At 39.3% G+C, this 15,983-nt stretch overlaps 1 protein-coding gene across 1 annotated transcript; it reads left to right on the forward strand.

Annotated features, from left to right (window-relative positions):
- Positions 1-7,875: 7,875 nt before the first annotated feature.
- Cbr-egl-43 lies at positions 7,876-15,754 on the forward strand (the record flags this gene model as incomplete). Its single annotated transcript, XM_045241651.1, is given in 10 exon segments — positions 7,876-7,995; positions 9,773-10,050; positions 11,273-11,434; positions 13,047-13,161; positions 13,644-13,832; positions 14,459-14,565; positions 14,702-15,197; positions 15,249-15,340; positions 15,460-15,470; positions 15,489-15,754. 10 exon segments carry the CDS (start codon positions 7,876-7,878, stop codon positions 15,752-15,754), a joined length of 1,836 nt encoding a protein of 611 aa, XP_045091685.1.
- Between the last annotated feature and the right edge of the window lie 229 nt (positions 15,755-15,983).

The raw sequence follows: 15,983 nt of genomic DNA on the forward strand, positions 1-15,983 counted from the left end.
AAACAAGTTTTTTCAAGACCTATGTTATGAACAAAAATGGAAGCTTCATAACCCACAACTTCTCTGAAATATTAAATTTTAAACTCAGATTTTTCTAATATATATCGCTGCATATGATGCTATTTCTCAAATGGAAATCAGTCAACAAATTTGTTATTGAGGGTACATCTCGATTTTGTGGTTATCTATTCTCTTCCCTCCAATTGACATTTTCAGAATTTTATGGCAAATAGATTTTTAATGTTTTCCTTTTCAGAAAATTATTTAATTTTTCATGATCCCAATCGTAGGCCACATTTTGTGCTCCTCACAACAACCCAAGAAGGTTCATCATATGAGTTTTCCTACCTACCAATTTCCAAATTTTGTCCTTATACCGCCCATTTCATCTCCCATTCCATTTCTATCATCTTCCCGAATTTCCTTTCCTTTCACCGGAAATTTTCGAAATTTCCAAAATTTTCAAACCTACACATATTCTCTAACCCACTAATTATGGTTCTATCAAGCCGCATATCATCATCCCATCAATTATCATCATGCGCTTCTTCTTCTTCTTCTTCTTCTTCCTTCATCTAAAAGGCTAACATCCCATGCGGTTGCTCTGATGACCGCCTTCTTCAAGTTTTGTTGGAATCACCTTCTGAAAGCGAGCAATTTTCAGAGAGATTAGAGAGACTCCTCTTCATAGGATCAGTACAAGATAGTGATGCATAGATGAGGAGAAGTGCACACTGAAATTAGTAGGTTGTTAGACTCTCTGAATCTTTCAAATGACGCTTCTGTCTGTGCACTGATAAATTTCCCAGGCATATTGTCTAAGCTAAGACGTCAATCTTCAAAGTTGCCAAAGTTTTCCGCAAGCTTCTTTTGCCATTTTAAACATTTTCCCTGTGAGTTTGGGTGTTCTTCCGAACTACCGGGTTTATACAAATTGGAAATTTTTCAGAGATTTCAGGATGTAGTGTAATTAAGGCATTGCTTCTGCTCGTTTCCTCATTGTCCACTTCTTTTTGGCGCTCTTTTTCCCTCTTTCCGTTTATACTGATGACAGATGTTCAAATCTTACCTCTCCTTTTCAAAACAGGAAAGAAGGGTTCCATCAAATTTAGATGAGCTACTGGGGGAGGAGGAGGTGCGTTACTTGAATTTTGGTTGTCTTCTTCATACATTCGAGATTACCTGTCATCATTCTCTTCTCTCCATTTTCACCTGTGGTGAGCCACTAGTGATTTCTGTGAATTCAAGAATAGATACGATGAAGGACCGTAGGAGGGATTTTCCAAAATCCGTATTACTCATTCCCTATGAATTTGTCATTTGTTCCTCCTCATCACTCTCTTTACACCTCTTTTACAGAAATCCTTGGTGCCAGCCTCTCCCTCTCATTCTCTCTTGCTTACCGCGCGTTGCGCGTTTTAATTCGGCTGATGATGTAACTTCCTGGCATCCTTGAGGGAAAAATACCCTTCCTCACTTAATAAGCTGAGTACGGTCCCTCGGAATTAGGTAACTGTCTATGCTAAAATAAATATAATAATTTGACTTCATTTTTTTAAAGGGCTTGTGTATATTTTACGACACTGCTTTTAGTATTCCAGTTTTTGCTGCTCTCCTCATTAATTCTACTTCTGATTATTCAAAAAATTTGAAATGAAGATAAATATAAGTCATAGGATGACTCTTGTTATGGGTCTAATTAGGGGGTCATCTATAAGGAAATCGTGGAGTTTTGAGGTACAAAACATTGTAAACTTAGATTACCTAGGGTAATCGAATGTCACAGTATGACCCAGAACCTACATCAGTGGCAACTAGTTCCATAACACCAACTACACTGTTGTTAGTACACCTAAACTCTTGAACTATTCTGATTCCCTATAACTCCCAACACTTCCATCGTTCCATGACAAATGATTCTAAAATGCTCAATCTATTCATTTCTCCTCCGATATTTACACTTTTTCTCAATCCGCCCCGTTCTATCTATACTACCTCAAAATGCATTAGGACACCACCTCTTCCGAAAATCACTCCCTTTTTCTTTCTTCCTCGTCCTTTTTCCACACATATGAAGGGGAACAAGAAAAGACAAACTCTCATGACTCAAAATCGTCTCTTTCGGGAGGGGCTCCCCTCGCGGGGGCTGGGATACTGTAGTTCGAAGAGACAACCGATTTAGTACATATAGATTCGATTAGGAAGCGAGAAGGCACCTTTCCCGCTGTGCGTGTGTCCAAATAGGGAGACACTAATTGCGGATAAATTTTTAGTAATTGGCTAATGACGAGGATGGGCTTCTAGGTAAACAATAAGATCAGCTTAAGATGTTCATGGTTCGTTAGGCAGTTCTAGAATTTTTTTTTCATATTTGACGATCCATTATACTAGGTGTAGAATATCTGCAGTTCAAAATACTTTGAGCAGATGCTGAAAATTGGGAAAAGCCACCATGTTATATTGATCCCATGATAGACCTCATAATTATATTGATCCAATCAGTCAAACTCTTCAAATATGAGGGCCTACTTTCTAAGATAAAAAACAACGATAATGGCTGTGCTCTATTATCATTGTCTTCCCTTTTCTTCATCAATTCACTTTTTCTCCTGACTCATAATTTTTTTTGCCATTATTTTTGTTTTCCCTGTGAGATGCGTCCCTTTTCTTCTTTCTATGGTTGTACAATGTCTTCTAATTTTCGTGGGAAATTTTCCTCAATTAGCAGATTTGTGGGATGTTGCGCCTTCCACAAAACAGTACATGTCCATGGATTCATCTACCCCTTGCTATTCGACAGCGATGCCGAAGAGCTGTCCATTGAGCTCCGGTCCATCGAGCTCATCCTGGACTTTTTCTTTCCACTTTCTCCTCCCGATCCTTGTTCATTTCATTTCTCGGCATCATCCGTTTGGCACCTTTCTATTTTTCTCGAAACCTCCCCACCTCCAACGTTCCATCTACCCGGCGCTTCCTCTCCGAGATCTATTTATGACCGTCTCCAATTAGCTGTCAAAATTTTTTTCGGCTCAGAAGCGAGATGGTGCCTAACCTTTTTGTGTGTTTTTCGATATATTGGTGTTTGTCGAGATGGGGAGGATGGAGATGGAAGATCTGATCCGGTGATATCCAGACAACACTTGGAGGTCTTGCCATTCTAGTTTCATTTTCAAAAACGCTTGCTTTTCTGACTTTTATGGGATTGTCGTGTATTTTTTTTTCTAAAAATACCTTGCTCTGGCCTTCTGACCTACTTGTTATGAGTTGCTTTCTTTTGTATTGGGAATTTTTTCGCTCAGAAATTTCGAACCATTGATCAGAAACCCTTATCTTCTTGCGTGGGGGTTCCTCTTCTCGCCTTATTTGCCCTTTTCCCCTTTACCTCCTGATTCTTGATTCTTGACTCTCGCCTCTAATTCCACTTAAAACATGCATGTGCCCAAAGAATTATTTTTCAAGTATATCGGGAGATGCAGCAAAGTCAATATCACTGTCAATATCACTTCTCTAACTTCTTCTTCTTCTTTGCCCCCATTTCTGTGATGAAGACTCCAATTCACACTAAATAAGGAGGGGAGAAGGAAGACTGAGGTAATAGAATAAGAATCATATTCATCGCTACAATTTTTGTGTGATTTGGGGGACTCATCGCGATGCATTCCTCAGAAATATTTTTGAATAGAAAAAGAGAGATTTATGAATTTTATTTGAAAACAAAGTCAGATAAGTGATGTAAGGTGTTGTTATCAATGCTGGGAATATTTAAGTTTGACATGATTTTCATTGCTACTTGGCCTGGTTCTGAAAAGTAGAAATCCTGGTCCCGGAGTCTTTTCTTTTTCCGATCTATTTCTGAAAATCATATTTCTTGAGAATCCACTCCTAGAATAATGAAATCAGCTGTCTTACTTCATCTCGCTCTCTTCTTTTATCAGATTTTGTTCAAATAACTTTCACCTTTATCAAATTTTCTTGTCTTATGCGTTATCTTCCGCAAATCTCGAATCAGCTGTTGTTTTGTCTTCCGTTTTTTTCCTGAATTGTTCCACGTGATGATTCTGAACGATAGAGAACACAAAAAAAGAAGTATGATTAGCTGATGGGTATTGTATGTAATTTGATAGCTCATCCGCAATTTGTTAGTCAAAGAATCAGCTGTGATTCCAACGTTTATAGCTATTTTCCCCCATTTCAGCGAATGATTGATTAACACTACCGTAAAACCTGTAATGGAATGGCTCACCTCACTGTCCAGTTTAAGCGAAATCATTTCAATTCCTACGCAAGATATCAAAAAAGTGTCAACTGACAAAACACTGAAAACATCATGATGCACAATTTTTCAGTTGACAACTTTTTCTATATCTTTGACAGGAATCGAGAAAATTTGGATCAAAGTTCAAAGAATTAGGGGGCCCTTCTATTATAGGTTATACGGTATGTATCTCACCATAATGTCCAGATAATAGTTTATAATAGAAAAAATGCCCCTCTTGTTGCCACCGTGCAATTACAGTACGAGTTTCTTATTTGTTTATCACCATCTTATTCTATTTTTCTCGATTTCGTCTCCTCTCTTCATTATTTGTCAACCTTTCCATACCTGAAGAGATGAATTGTTCCCATATGTTGTCCTCCCGTTTTCACCATGTATTCTTCCATCCTCATCTGTGCTCATTGCTGCTCACTTCCCTCGCCCAAGTGCCTTCATCCTTGTGTCCTGGAGCGGCGGCGAAAACCGGCTGCTTATATTCCATCTTCTTTTCCAAATTGCTCACAACAGGACAACAACACAGCTTCTTCTTTTCGTCTTCCTTCATATTCATGCTCAACTGAGCTCATCATTACCTTCTTTACCTGTGTGACGGGTCTTTCTGAAGTCTCCCCTTTTATTTCGCCACCTCCATCCGGAGTTTCGACGACGTCTTCTAGGTGTGGAGATTGGGACAAATCGTCGTCGCTTCTGAATGCTGTCAAGTGTGAAAGAGAGAGTCACTTTTCGATGGGGCAGGTAAAAGTCGTAAATAGTGACATTTGATGCGGCACAGGTTCTTTTTTTTCTAGAAAAAGTGAACAAAGGGAGCAAGAGTCTTAAATTTTGCGGTTTAACCGTCGTTGTTCACTTTTTCTTAAAATTTATTTTTTTTCTGGATTTTTTTTCTACTTTTGTTCATATTTCTATTAAGAACTGAGATAATTATGGCCGAGTTATTCTCGGATTTGATTTTCTAGATAGAAAATTGATTAATTTTTTATTTTCCCATTACTTTTTAGTACCCTCTTTTTTCTGGAAATCTAGTCCACTTCTAAATTACCGTAAACACTCTACTAGAACGCCACCCGATTTGTCAAATTTGAGCCCATGTATCTCCTTTTTTGTGAGAGATATCAAAAAGTGGTTAACTTATAAAATGTTGCTGATATCATGATAAACATTTTATTTGTTGACAACTTTTTGATACCTTTCAAAACATTTAAGATATATAGGTTCAAAGTAGATGGTCCGGGTGGCGTTCTATTAGAGTGTTTACAGTATCTTCGGTTTGTTCCAGCTTTCTTCAAACTTCTGAAGTCCTCCCACTACATATTTCATTCATACATTTCCACCCGAAATTCCTATTAATTTCGAAATCAAAAGAAGACTCATCATTTGCTTTGATAAAAACTAAAAAGTGTCAATTTGAAAAATGTATGACCAAAAAAGGGAAAAAAGTTCCATGTCCTTGTTTGTTATCAGTTCTTCTTCATTCTAACTTTGCCCATCATGTGCCAAATGATGAGCACAGGAACTTCACATTTTCTTTCCTACAATTTTTTTCGGAGAGATTCTTCTTACTTCTGGTCCAAACTTTTGAACCAAATCCCCGTACCTTCCCATCCCTAAAAATCTAAACTGAGCAACCAATTTTCTTGAAAAGACGATTCTGCTGTGCTCGTCGGATGCTGCCCATTTTCTTCTTCATCTTTTGAGAATAGAAGAAGACCTCACGAAGAATAAGATGAAGAAGCATAAGCAAGAAAAAAAGTAGGAGAGACAAAATCGCCGCTTCTTTTCTTCCCATTCTTTCCTTCCCATTCTTCCCTGCAGGTGAGGAGGGCACCTTTTATATCTAAAGAGTTTTGGGATGGAATAATAAAATGGTGGGCTCTTTTCGAAAAAAAAATTGGTAGGATGGGTGAAGAAAATGGGAAGAAGGAAAGTTGAGTAGAGGTTTTTTCCCGTTGTCATGGTGAAAGAGGTGGGAAAGCATAAGTGTTCGGAACATCCAGAAAAAAAATTAGACATGGAAAGTATCAACTAATTAGGAGATTCATTGTTTTGAACCATTTTATAAATAATGAAACTTGCAAAATGCTTAAATTTTGTCAGTTAACCAATATTCGGTTTTTTACAATTTCCGTAAACACTCTAATAGATGTTCACCCTATATTTCCACTTTCAGCTCAATTATCTCAATTTCTATAAGAGATAACAAAAATCTGTCAACTGATAAATTTTTTATCATAACATCCCCAACATTTTATCTGTTGACAGACTTTTGATATCTCTCAAAGAAACTCCGAAAATTGCGCTCATAATGAACGTAACGGGTGGGCTTCTACTAGAATCTTCACGGTAGTTTACCGAGATAAATCCGGTCAAAAGGGAAACATGGATTCAAGCAAGTGGGAAATGTTAACTCAAGAAAGGTATCTTGAACAAACTTTTTCCTAATAAAAGTTTGTGAAAATGTTTCACACTTGCAGTACTATTATAAGGAACTTTGATTTAGGTTAAGCTGCATACTTAAGATAAACAGCCACAAGATTTCTAATTTCAAAACTTAAAACAAAACTCTGCTCCCAAAAAATCGCTCTGTGACTGCTGACCATTTCCTCCGCCCATTATTACTTCCGCTGCATTGCTTGGTCTTGTTTCTCATGCACTCTAAATCTCTTGCCTCTAGAAATCGGGGTTTGGGTATTGTTGTGAGAGTGGATAAGAATCTGGAAGATACGATTTTCAGCTTACTATCCAAATGATGCTCCAAGTGTCGCTTTTCCGATTGGCCAATGGGCGGAGCGACTCTTCTACTCCTCCATCCGTCTCTTCCTCCACCCATCCCTCTTCTTCTTCTCTTCCCGATTCCGTCTTCTTCTTCTTCTTCTTCTTCGGGAAGAGAGGCAAGGAGAAAGGAAGCGACGCTCCACCCACTTTTTGAGACAGGGAGAGGCCTTTCGATCCACAAATGGATAGAAAAGAAGGGTTACTTACTTTTCTCTTCTTTTCCCTATTTTTTTTATTGTGCACCAAAGTCTCGTCGTCAAGAGTATAGATAGGACCCATCAAGTATCCTGACTTCTTCTGAAGGAGTCCAGGAGTAATTCTAGAGTGGCAAGGTGAGCCGATAGGTTTACGATAGGTATCGGGTTTCAGAAGAGTCTTAATAGAGAATTAGACTGAACAGAATCACATTTGAGGATAGCTATCATGAGGACTACTGGAATTGTCAGATCCTGGAAGACTACGATATGCTGATCTAGAAGTTTAAATATACCATTCATCGTGAATGAGCAAACTTTCTGAATATTCGGTCACAAAGTTACAGAATATGAAATTCACGAATCTAGAACTTCACCTACGTATTCTCTAATCCTCCGTACTATTCAAATTTGTACAAACCACAGTACTCCTGTACATTCTCCCTTCTTGATTTTCCGTATATCCATGACTCAAATCCTCCAACCTTTTTTCCAAATGCATCCCACTTTACCTTCCCTTTGTTCTCGTTCCCATGCGTTACTTATTACTCATCTTCTCTCTCATTCCTTCTTCGCATGTTTCTCAGAATATACGAAAATCATACTATTCCAGATTACGGTACTAATTTACCGATGAGTCTCGACACGGATTTTCTGAAGCACGTCGAAGTACAAGAGGACGATATGCACGGCGCAGTGTTGGTAGCAGTGACCCCAATATCATCGGGACGGAATATTGGAGTTATTGACAAGGTAGGAGATTATAGAAAGGTATGGAAGTTTTTATTGGGATACATAAAGGATCTAGTTTGCCTATGTCATGGGAACCCGCTCAGGTCAGAGTAGGAAACATAGAGACTAACAATAAGAACCTCTATGCGTTAAGGCAAATTTCCCTTTTTTTTAAAGTTTGAGCTCAATTATCACTTTAAAAATTCGACATTCTCGGGACGTTCAAGTTTGAGCTCAATTATCTCAGCTTCTTTAAGAGATGTCAAAGATGTGCCAAGCGATAAAATGTTTTTGATATTATGGTAAACAATATACCAGTTGATAATTTTTTTATATCTTTCACAGAAATCAAGATAAATTGGCTTAAAGGTGAAAGTTGGGAGCGTTCTATTAGATTGTTTACTGTTTACACCATCCTGGTAACAGTTAGCTTTCTCATAAGGTAGGTTTGTTCGAAAAGACAGTATGAAGGTACCTCATTTGAAATCCCATAAAATCGGCTGATGGTCCCTTCCTCCGGCTCCCTTACTTACATAATATGTATCTCAAACCTTTGATTACCTTTCCCTTCTGATACCCCACAATTATCTCGCTTCCTCTTCTCTCTCCTTCCGTTCCCTTCTTCCTCTTCACTTACCGTATAAATTCATCAATTACAGTCAGAGGAGGGGACTCGCCCTTCTTTTCGGATCCCCCACCTCTTCCGAGACACCAGGTGTTCCGATTTGTAAATCTCTAATGTAATGGTTGTATGTATATGTACATAGATGGTGTCCAAGGTTAACTAAGTGCTAAGAGAGAGAGACAGGTGGAAGAATTTTTGAGAAGCGCGGGCCCAACACATGGCGCCAAACATTTGTGGGCACCGGATAATTGCGGTTTTGGGGCAAGGATAGATGTACGGCAGGTAGCTGGGAATTAGTGATGAGAACGAGAAGCGATTTGAAATTCGGAACATGAAGACAGGAACAGATTGGCTGGTGGTCAGAAATCTGAGCGTGGGAAAAAGAAAATCCAGAACAGCTGGAGGCTAATAAGTAAGATAAATGAGATTTCTAGTTGTATCAATTTGTCAAAATTTACTGAAATGTTCACTTTCGTTTCTACAACTTTAAAGTAAGAGTTAAAAGTTGTCAAGCTTGTGATTTTCCTTTAGGATACGGCTATGCTCCTAGTGTTGTTTTTCCAATCATCTCAAAAATTTAATCAAAGTTGACAAGCTATCTACTGATCAATTCCCTACCAGAATTCATCAGAATCTCCTGGAACCAAAAACAAGCAATTTCTAATCATCCTACGGTAGCTCTCCACACCCGTCATATATCATTGAATTAGTTTTTCCGTCGTCTTGTTTATAACCGCTTCTTCTAACAAGATTGGCTTATTTGAAGCTTCTGAATTTCATCATCTCGTGCAGTTGATTGCTTCAGCTCCTTGAATCAAAGCACCTGCTCGCACGGTGGGAAAATTAGATTCCAGAAGCCGAGTGAGCGAGAGCCAGCAAGAGAGCGCACAATTCTTATTAGATATTGATGGGTTTGAGTCGGTGAGATTGAAGAGCTGCCTGCTGCTTCTTAGAGCACCGTGTGACATGGTTGGAAATGAATAAGAAATCAAAGAATGGGATAAAAAGAAGGGATAATAGTTTCAGAACTATGGAAGCTGAAAAGAAATTCAGGAAGAAGTTTGGGTGGGAATGAAGTAGAAGCGTTGCCTTGGTGATAAGGTACCGCCCATGAGAACTTTTCAAATGTTTAGCCATCTAGAACTCTCTGAAAATCAACAAATCTTTTTTCAGAGCACCCCGAACAATTCCAACGAGATACTCCTGCTCAACTTGATAAAAGAAGCCGATGTTGGAGAGGACGCAAACATATGTATGACACAGGTTGAATATAAAGTAAGCCAATTTTTGGGTGGAAAATTCAAAATGAAGTATTTCCAGACACATTTCAAAACAAGCAAATTAATCGATATTGGAGAGAGGTTACTGCTTCAGCGGTTGTCTGAAGATGAGTGTGATGAGGAGGATAATGACGATTTGGAGAATTTGTTAAGGCTAAAAGAGGATGATAGGTGAGAAAGAATGAATCTCTTATTAGTTTCTTTTAGGTTTGTCTGAATTTTCAGTTATTTAAAACAAAGATTGAATGTCGATTCTTCAATAGTGCCGCCCAAACCGTTAATTTTGAGTTCAATTATCTCGGTTCCTGTAAAAGATATCTAGATTTTGCCAAATGATAAAATATTGGTGATATTATAATTAACAATTTGATAGTAGATAATCTTTTGATATCTCTCACAGAAACCTGACAATTGAGCTCAAAGTTGACGGTTCCGAGGGCACCCTATTATAGCGTTTACGGTAATCTTTCTGATCGGAACTGTAAATTCAGAATTTCATTTTGAATATGGAAAGTTTTCATTTCAATTTTCACTATCCTAGCCTACAAAAACAGTACAAATTAAACAGGTTTCTTCCTCTCCTCGACTCATTTTCACCGTTCACCGTTCTCGAATCTTCCTAAAAAATCTCGATTTCTATACCAATATAACTCTCGCCGAAAACGAAGCCAAAAACAGAAGAGAGATGTGAATCTTCTGGTGGAAAATCTTCGCTCTTCTTTGGCCGTCCTACTTTCTATAGTTTTCACTATATTCGTCAATATGAACGGCGGCGGTGAAAGTAACGGATTTCCGATAAGAGCACATCCCTCAGCATCCTAGAAAAAACGGGAGGAGAGAATGAAATGAACCGCCCTTGTCTTTGTCTTCTTCATTTACATATAGATTCCGTGTCTCACTAGACGGGCGAGATGACAAATTTCCCTTTTTCCGGTGGGGCTACCCATTTTTGGGATTCCTTTTTTGGGACACTTGCTTCCGTCAAAGGAAATTGTTGATTTATAAATTTTTAGATCTGATTCTTTTTTGTGGGTATTTCAAAGGTATCAAGTATTCAATCTCTTCCTTAAGGTTATAGAATCTATTTTTGGTGCTCCTTCCAATGAGGTCATAGTTACGCACACCAGAGGACATTATAATCATGATTTACCCGATTTTCAAGAATGATAAATCTAATTATCTCACAACTGAAATCATTGGTTGTCCTTTGATCTCTTTGTGTTATCATCTAATCTTGATTTGTTTTTGAAACTTGATACCTGACTATCTTCCTAAAAAATCTAGGTTTCTAAATTGACATCTAACGGAGCTTGCAATTAGAGATAGTCTTATCTAGTTCGAGAATCTCACTGCGTCCATATGACTTCTCAGAACCAATGATCCGGTTTTCCAGACCCGGGAGTGCTCAAAGTTTCAACAAGTCGAGCAGCGAGGAAGCAAGTCTCACTGCCATCGACGAGTACGTGCGGGAGCAAGGAGAAATCGCTCCTGATCAATCGCCATCCGACGGTGCACACAAGTGTGGAGTTTGTCCAAAAAGTTTCAGCAGTGCAAGGTTAGTTCAAAAGGGGTTTAAAGGTTGATAAGTTACGAACTAAAATACTAACTAGTTACTAACTCAAAGTTAGTCAGGTTTATGTTAATCGGCTTCTCAGATACCATAAAACCTGTAATAGAAGGGCCTCCACACTGTCAAGTTTGAGCTAATTTTTCTTGGCTTTTATACAAGATATCAAAAATCTGTCAACTGACAAAACATTGATGATATCATGGTAATAAATTTATCCGTTGACTACTTTTTTTATATCTTTGACAGGAACCTAGATAAATTGAGTTAAAAGTTAGGAGCCCTTCGGTTCTACGGTAGTTGAATTTCTTTTAATCGGCTTCTTAGATAACAAATTTTCAGGAAATAGTTTTCAGGAAATAGTAATCTCGAAATCTGTTATCCTAATAAACAGGAACGCTTAATTGAAAACTCATAGATAATCAATGAAGTTAGTCTAATGCTCCATTAAACATTAGATTTCTACAAAGGCTATCCTATACCATTACTAATCATGAGTTATTTCAACAGCTTTCAATAACAAACTAGATGATGTCCCCGGACATCAACAGGTGCTTTCTCTCCTCTCTCCAAAGTGTTTGTTTGTACCGTAGTCCTCTTCTTCTTTCTCCTCCTCCTATCCTTTTCAATTCCATTAGAAGGTGGATCATGCACATGGCACCGGAGCCACCCCTTCTCGCTGTTTGCTCATCCATTCCCCTCTTATGATGCTCAGGTAGATGGGACAAAAATGGGAGAAAAGAAGAAGAAGCTTGAAACGAAACCAGTGGGGGCGCTTCAGGAAATTGGATCCCAGACGAAGAAATAATATGGAGGGAAATGAAGATATTCTGAAGATGTGGCATAAATAAAGGCAAAGTGGTCCACTCATTATTACTACCATTTTTCTGGGATCCTTGGCTAGCTCATCAAAACTTCTAGGGCTTCTTCTAGCAAAAATGTGTTCCTCTTATCTTCACTATAAAAGGGCACTGTTCTTCCGTTTCCGATTTTTTCCTCGTCATTTTGTCTACATTGTCTTTTCTTATCTCTGCAGTGTCTTATCATTCTTCCTCTATCCCAGAACACTGAAAATAAGTTCCGTGGTTATTTTTTTTGTGAACGCGCTGATCTTGAAGCGATTAGAGAAGGGTGGGAATGTGATGAGTAAGTGACTCCTGTGATTGTGCCAAAATTTTGATCCTTTTATCTTTTTTGGAATGTGATAAAGCTTCGATAATTATAAAAAGTGTCACTTACCGTAAACACTCAAATAGAAGGCCACCCTATACTTGCAATTTGAGCTCAATCATCTCGGTTCCTATAAACGATATCCAAAATGTATCAACTGATGAAATATTGGTTATATTATGTGAAACATTTTATCAGTTTACAACTTTTTGAATATCTTTTACAGGAACCGAGATATATGAGCTCAACGGTAGCGGTTTGGGTGGCTTTCTAATAGAGTGTATATGGTATTCTACATCTTGAAATTATTCAAAAAGATCTAATCCTTCTAGTAGCCTCAGTCCTTTGGTTTGGGTTAGGTCTGTCAAAAAAGCCTCACTATTATCGACACCTAAACTTTAATCAGTTGACTCCAATCAACATTTTTCAGCGGTCTCAAGCAACACTCTCACATCCACTGCTCTCTGAAACCGTTTCGCTGCCACCTGTGCTCCAAGTCCTATACACAATTTTCCAACTTGTGTCGTCATCGACGAGTTCATTCGGTATGTGTGACATTTGAAATCAATAGACCGGTCGCAGAGTCTAAACATCATTGACCACGAGAAATACCAGGGAGTGGTTTATTCTGCAGTACTCGCTCAAGAATTTTAATACGATGAGGAGACTAATACCTCATACTTAATGACTGTTCTAAAACTAGGATAACCCACTGCGGGGGTGCCACTGGGAACTATTGACTAGGGAAAAGGGGGCGGAGCCAAAGAAAAGGAGGGTTCCAAAAAGCAGTGGGGGAAATAAAAACGGAAAAGGAGATTCATCTCTTCAGGGTCCCCTCCTTCCCCACCTAATTGTTTACCTCCTCCTCGGGAGACGCTTTTCGCTCCGCCCACTTTCTTATTCTCTCGCCAATGAGAGAGACGACCCCAGCTCCTCCTTCTCATCCTTTAGAAGACACTGTCTGTGCTCTTCCTTTTCTATTTAAGAGAATTTTGTGTTCATGTTTTCCAATCAGGTTGGTTTTCAGGAAGGCTACACTTGCTCCACCTGCAACACAGCTATGCCATCCCAGGCAGCTCTGACGAAGCACCGACCGATTTGTGAAGTGACCAATATGTATAAGCCATTGATGGCTCAGTTCGCCGGGCTTACTGTACCTAGTGGTATGGGAGCCATGGCCCAGTGTTGGCCACAGTTCATGCAGATGGCTGCTCAGGTTAGTAAAGTTTTAGAGCATTTTAGTTTTGGGAGCTCAGATTTTTTTTTCCAAACTTCCTGAATATTCTTCCTGCGAAAACAATTCTAAGTAGTCATACATTTTGAAATTGTCTGCCGACTTTGAGTCCATATATCTCGGTTTCTGTAGAAGATATAAAAAAGTGCTCAACTAACAAAATGTTTATCATAATATCAGAAATATTTTGTTTGTTGCCACCTTTTTGATATCTCTTACAGGAACCGACATATATACGCTCAAATTAGACGGTTGGGATCTCCTCCTACCAGAGTGTTTACGGTATCCTACCTCTGTCCACTAATCTAGGCATCATATTCCCGCATATCTATTGCTCTTAAGTGCCACGTGTATGATGCAATACTATAACTCCTTCGATGACCCCCCCCCCCCTCTCTCTCCCCTTGGTACCTTCTTGACACATGCCTCAAGATTCGCCAAAAGAGCCAAACAATATTACATACAATCCCACCTTAATTAACCTCTCCTTCTCCATATTCTCTCAATTTCCTGTAGTCCCCTAGCACCACCCAAGTGTCTTCAATTTCCCGCATAATCCTCTCATCGGGGAGGTCCTTCATCCCATTCCATAATGAGCTTTTTGTCAGGTACCACACTTCCCACTGCTCCTTGCCAATTCTGATTTCTTCAAAGTGATGCAACAACAACAACAGAATCAACCTTGCGCTTCTCCAGACGCCGAGTGTTCGTCGAGGTTCGTTTTTTTGTGAATTTTTTATAAGATGCAACTTTTCTATAGTTGGTGGCGGTGGCTTATTATGTATGCGCATTCTTCAGAGTACGCTTTATAACAGAAAAAGTTCTAGTATCAAGAATTTTTGATATTTCAGCGGTCATGCCAGCGAATCATCTCCCACCACAACCGAGCCAGTGGACCTTTCAGCCACCCCGAAGCCCCCATCCACTTCAGAAGTAGAGTCAAAATCTGACGATGGAGAGGACCGGGACAGCATTGGAGATTCTGGAAACGACGATGACGATGATTCAGAAAGTGGAGTGATTGATGAGCTCATCGCATCTTCATCCTCAAAAAAATCCAACCCACACTCGATCACAGCCATTCTCTCAGCATCTCAACCACAACCATCGTTGAACCCAGCACAACTTTTGGCCATGTTTCAGAGACCATTCGGATATAATCCATCTATGTCCAATGGTCACGCTTTCCTGGGAGCTATGAATGGAGGACACAAATCTTCATCAAGCCCAAGTTCAAATGGTTTGGGAAAGGACAAGTACACCTGCAAGTTCTGTCAGAAGGTTTTCCCAAGATCTGCCAATTTAACCCGGCATTTGAGAACACATACAGGAGAGCAACCGTATAAGGTATACCAAATAAGAAGCCTTACAAATATAATGCAAATTTATAATTTTCAGTGCCAGTACTGTGAACGGAGCTTCTCAATCTCCTCAAACCTTCAACGCCACGTGAGGAACATTCACAATAAGGTGAGCAATACTAACCCTTTGTCCCTCCTGTTCAAGCTTCCCAAATGCGCTTGAGTGCCGAATTCGCAACCTCTCCATCTTCTATCTTTTCTTATCCAAATTCTTTCCCCTCCCGAATTCCATTTGTTTGTGTTTGTAGCCGAACACTTCGCTGACACCCCTCCACAGTCATCATCGTCAAAACTCGAGAAGTCTGCACCATTTGGTCTCAACACCTACTACTACTACCTCTGCCAATACTACTCCATCCATTCTTCTCCATCACCATCTTCCAGGAACGTCCGTTCCGGTGCCGAAAGTGTGAGCGTTGCTTCGGCCAGCAAACCAATCTCGACCGGCACCTCAAAAAGCACGAGATGTTGTTGCAGCAAAGAGCAGATCCTTATCTTCCTGATATTCCGCAACTTGCTGCCGCGCTTTCAAGAATCGTTTAGTATTTCCCTTGGTGTTTCCTCTGATAGACATTACTGTAGTTTGCGCTCTGACCTGGATGCTAATTGAATATCTAAATGGGATTTCAAAATTTTCCGAGTTTACACTTTTTCGAACTATCTTTAGATGCGGTATAGGGGCCGGTCTATTCGATGCATCCCTGTATCATCGCTTTTATCTCAGGAGCCAGTCCAAAAATGTCCAAAAAAGTGTATTGCACTTTGAGCTCAA

This window comes from Caenorhabditis briggsae (assembly GCF_000004555.2).
Source record: "Caenorhabditis briggsae complete genome, chrII, whole genome shotgun sequence".
Classification (NCBI taxonomy): Eukaryota; Metazoa; Nematoda; class Chromadorea; order Rhabditida; family Rhabditidae; genus Caenorhabditis; species Caenorhabditis briggsae.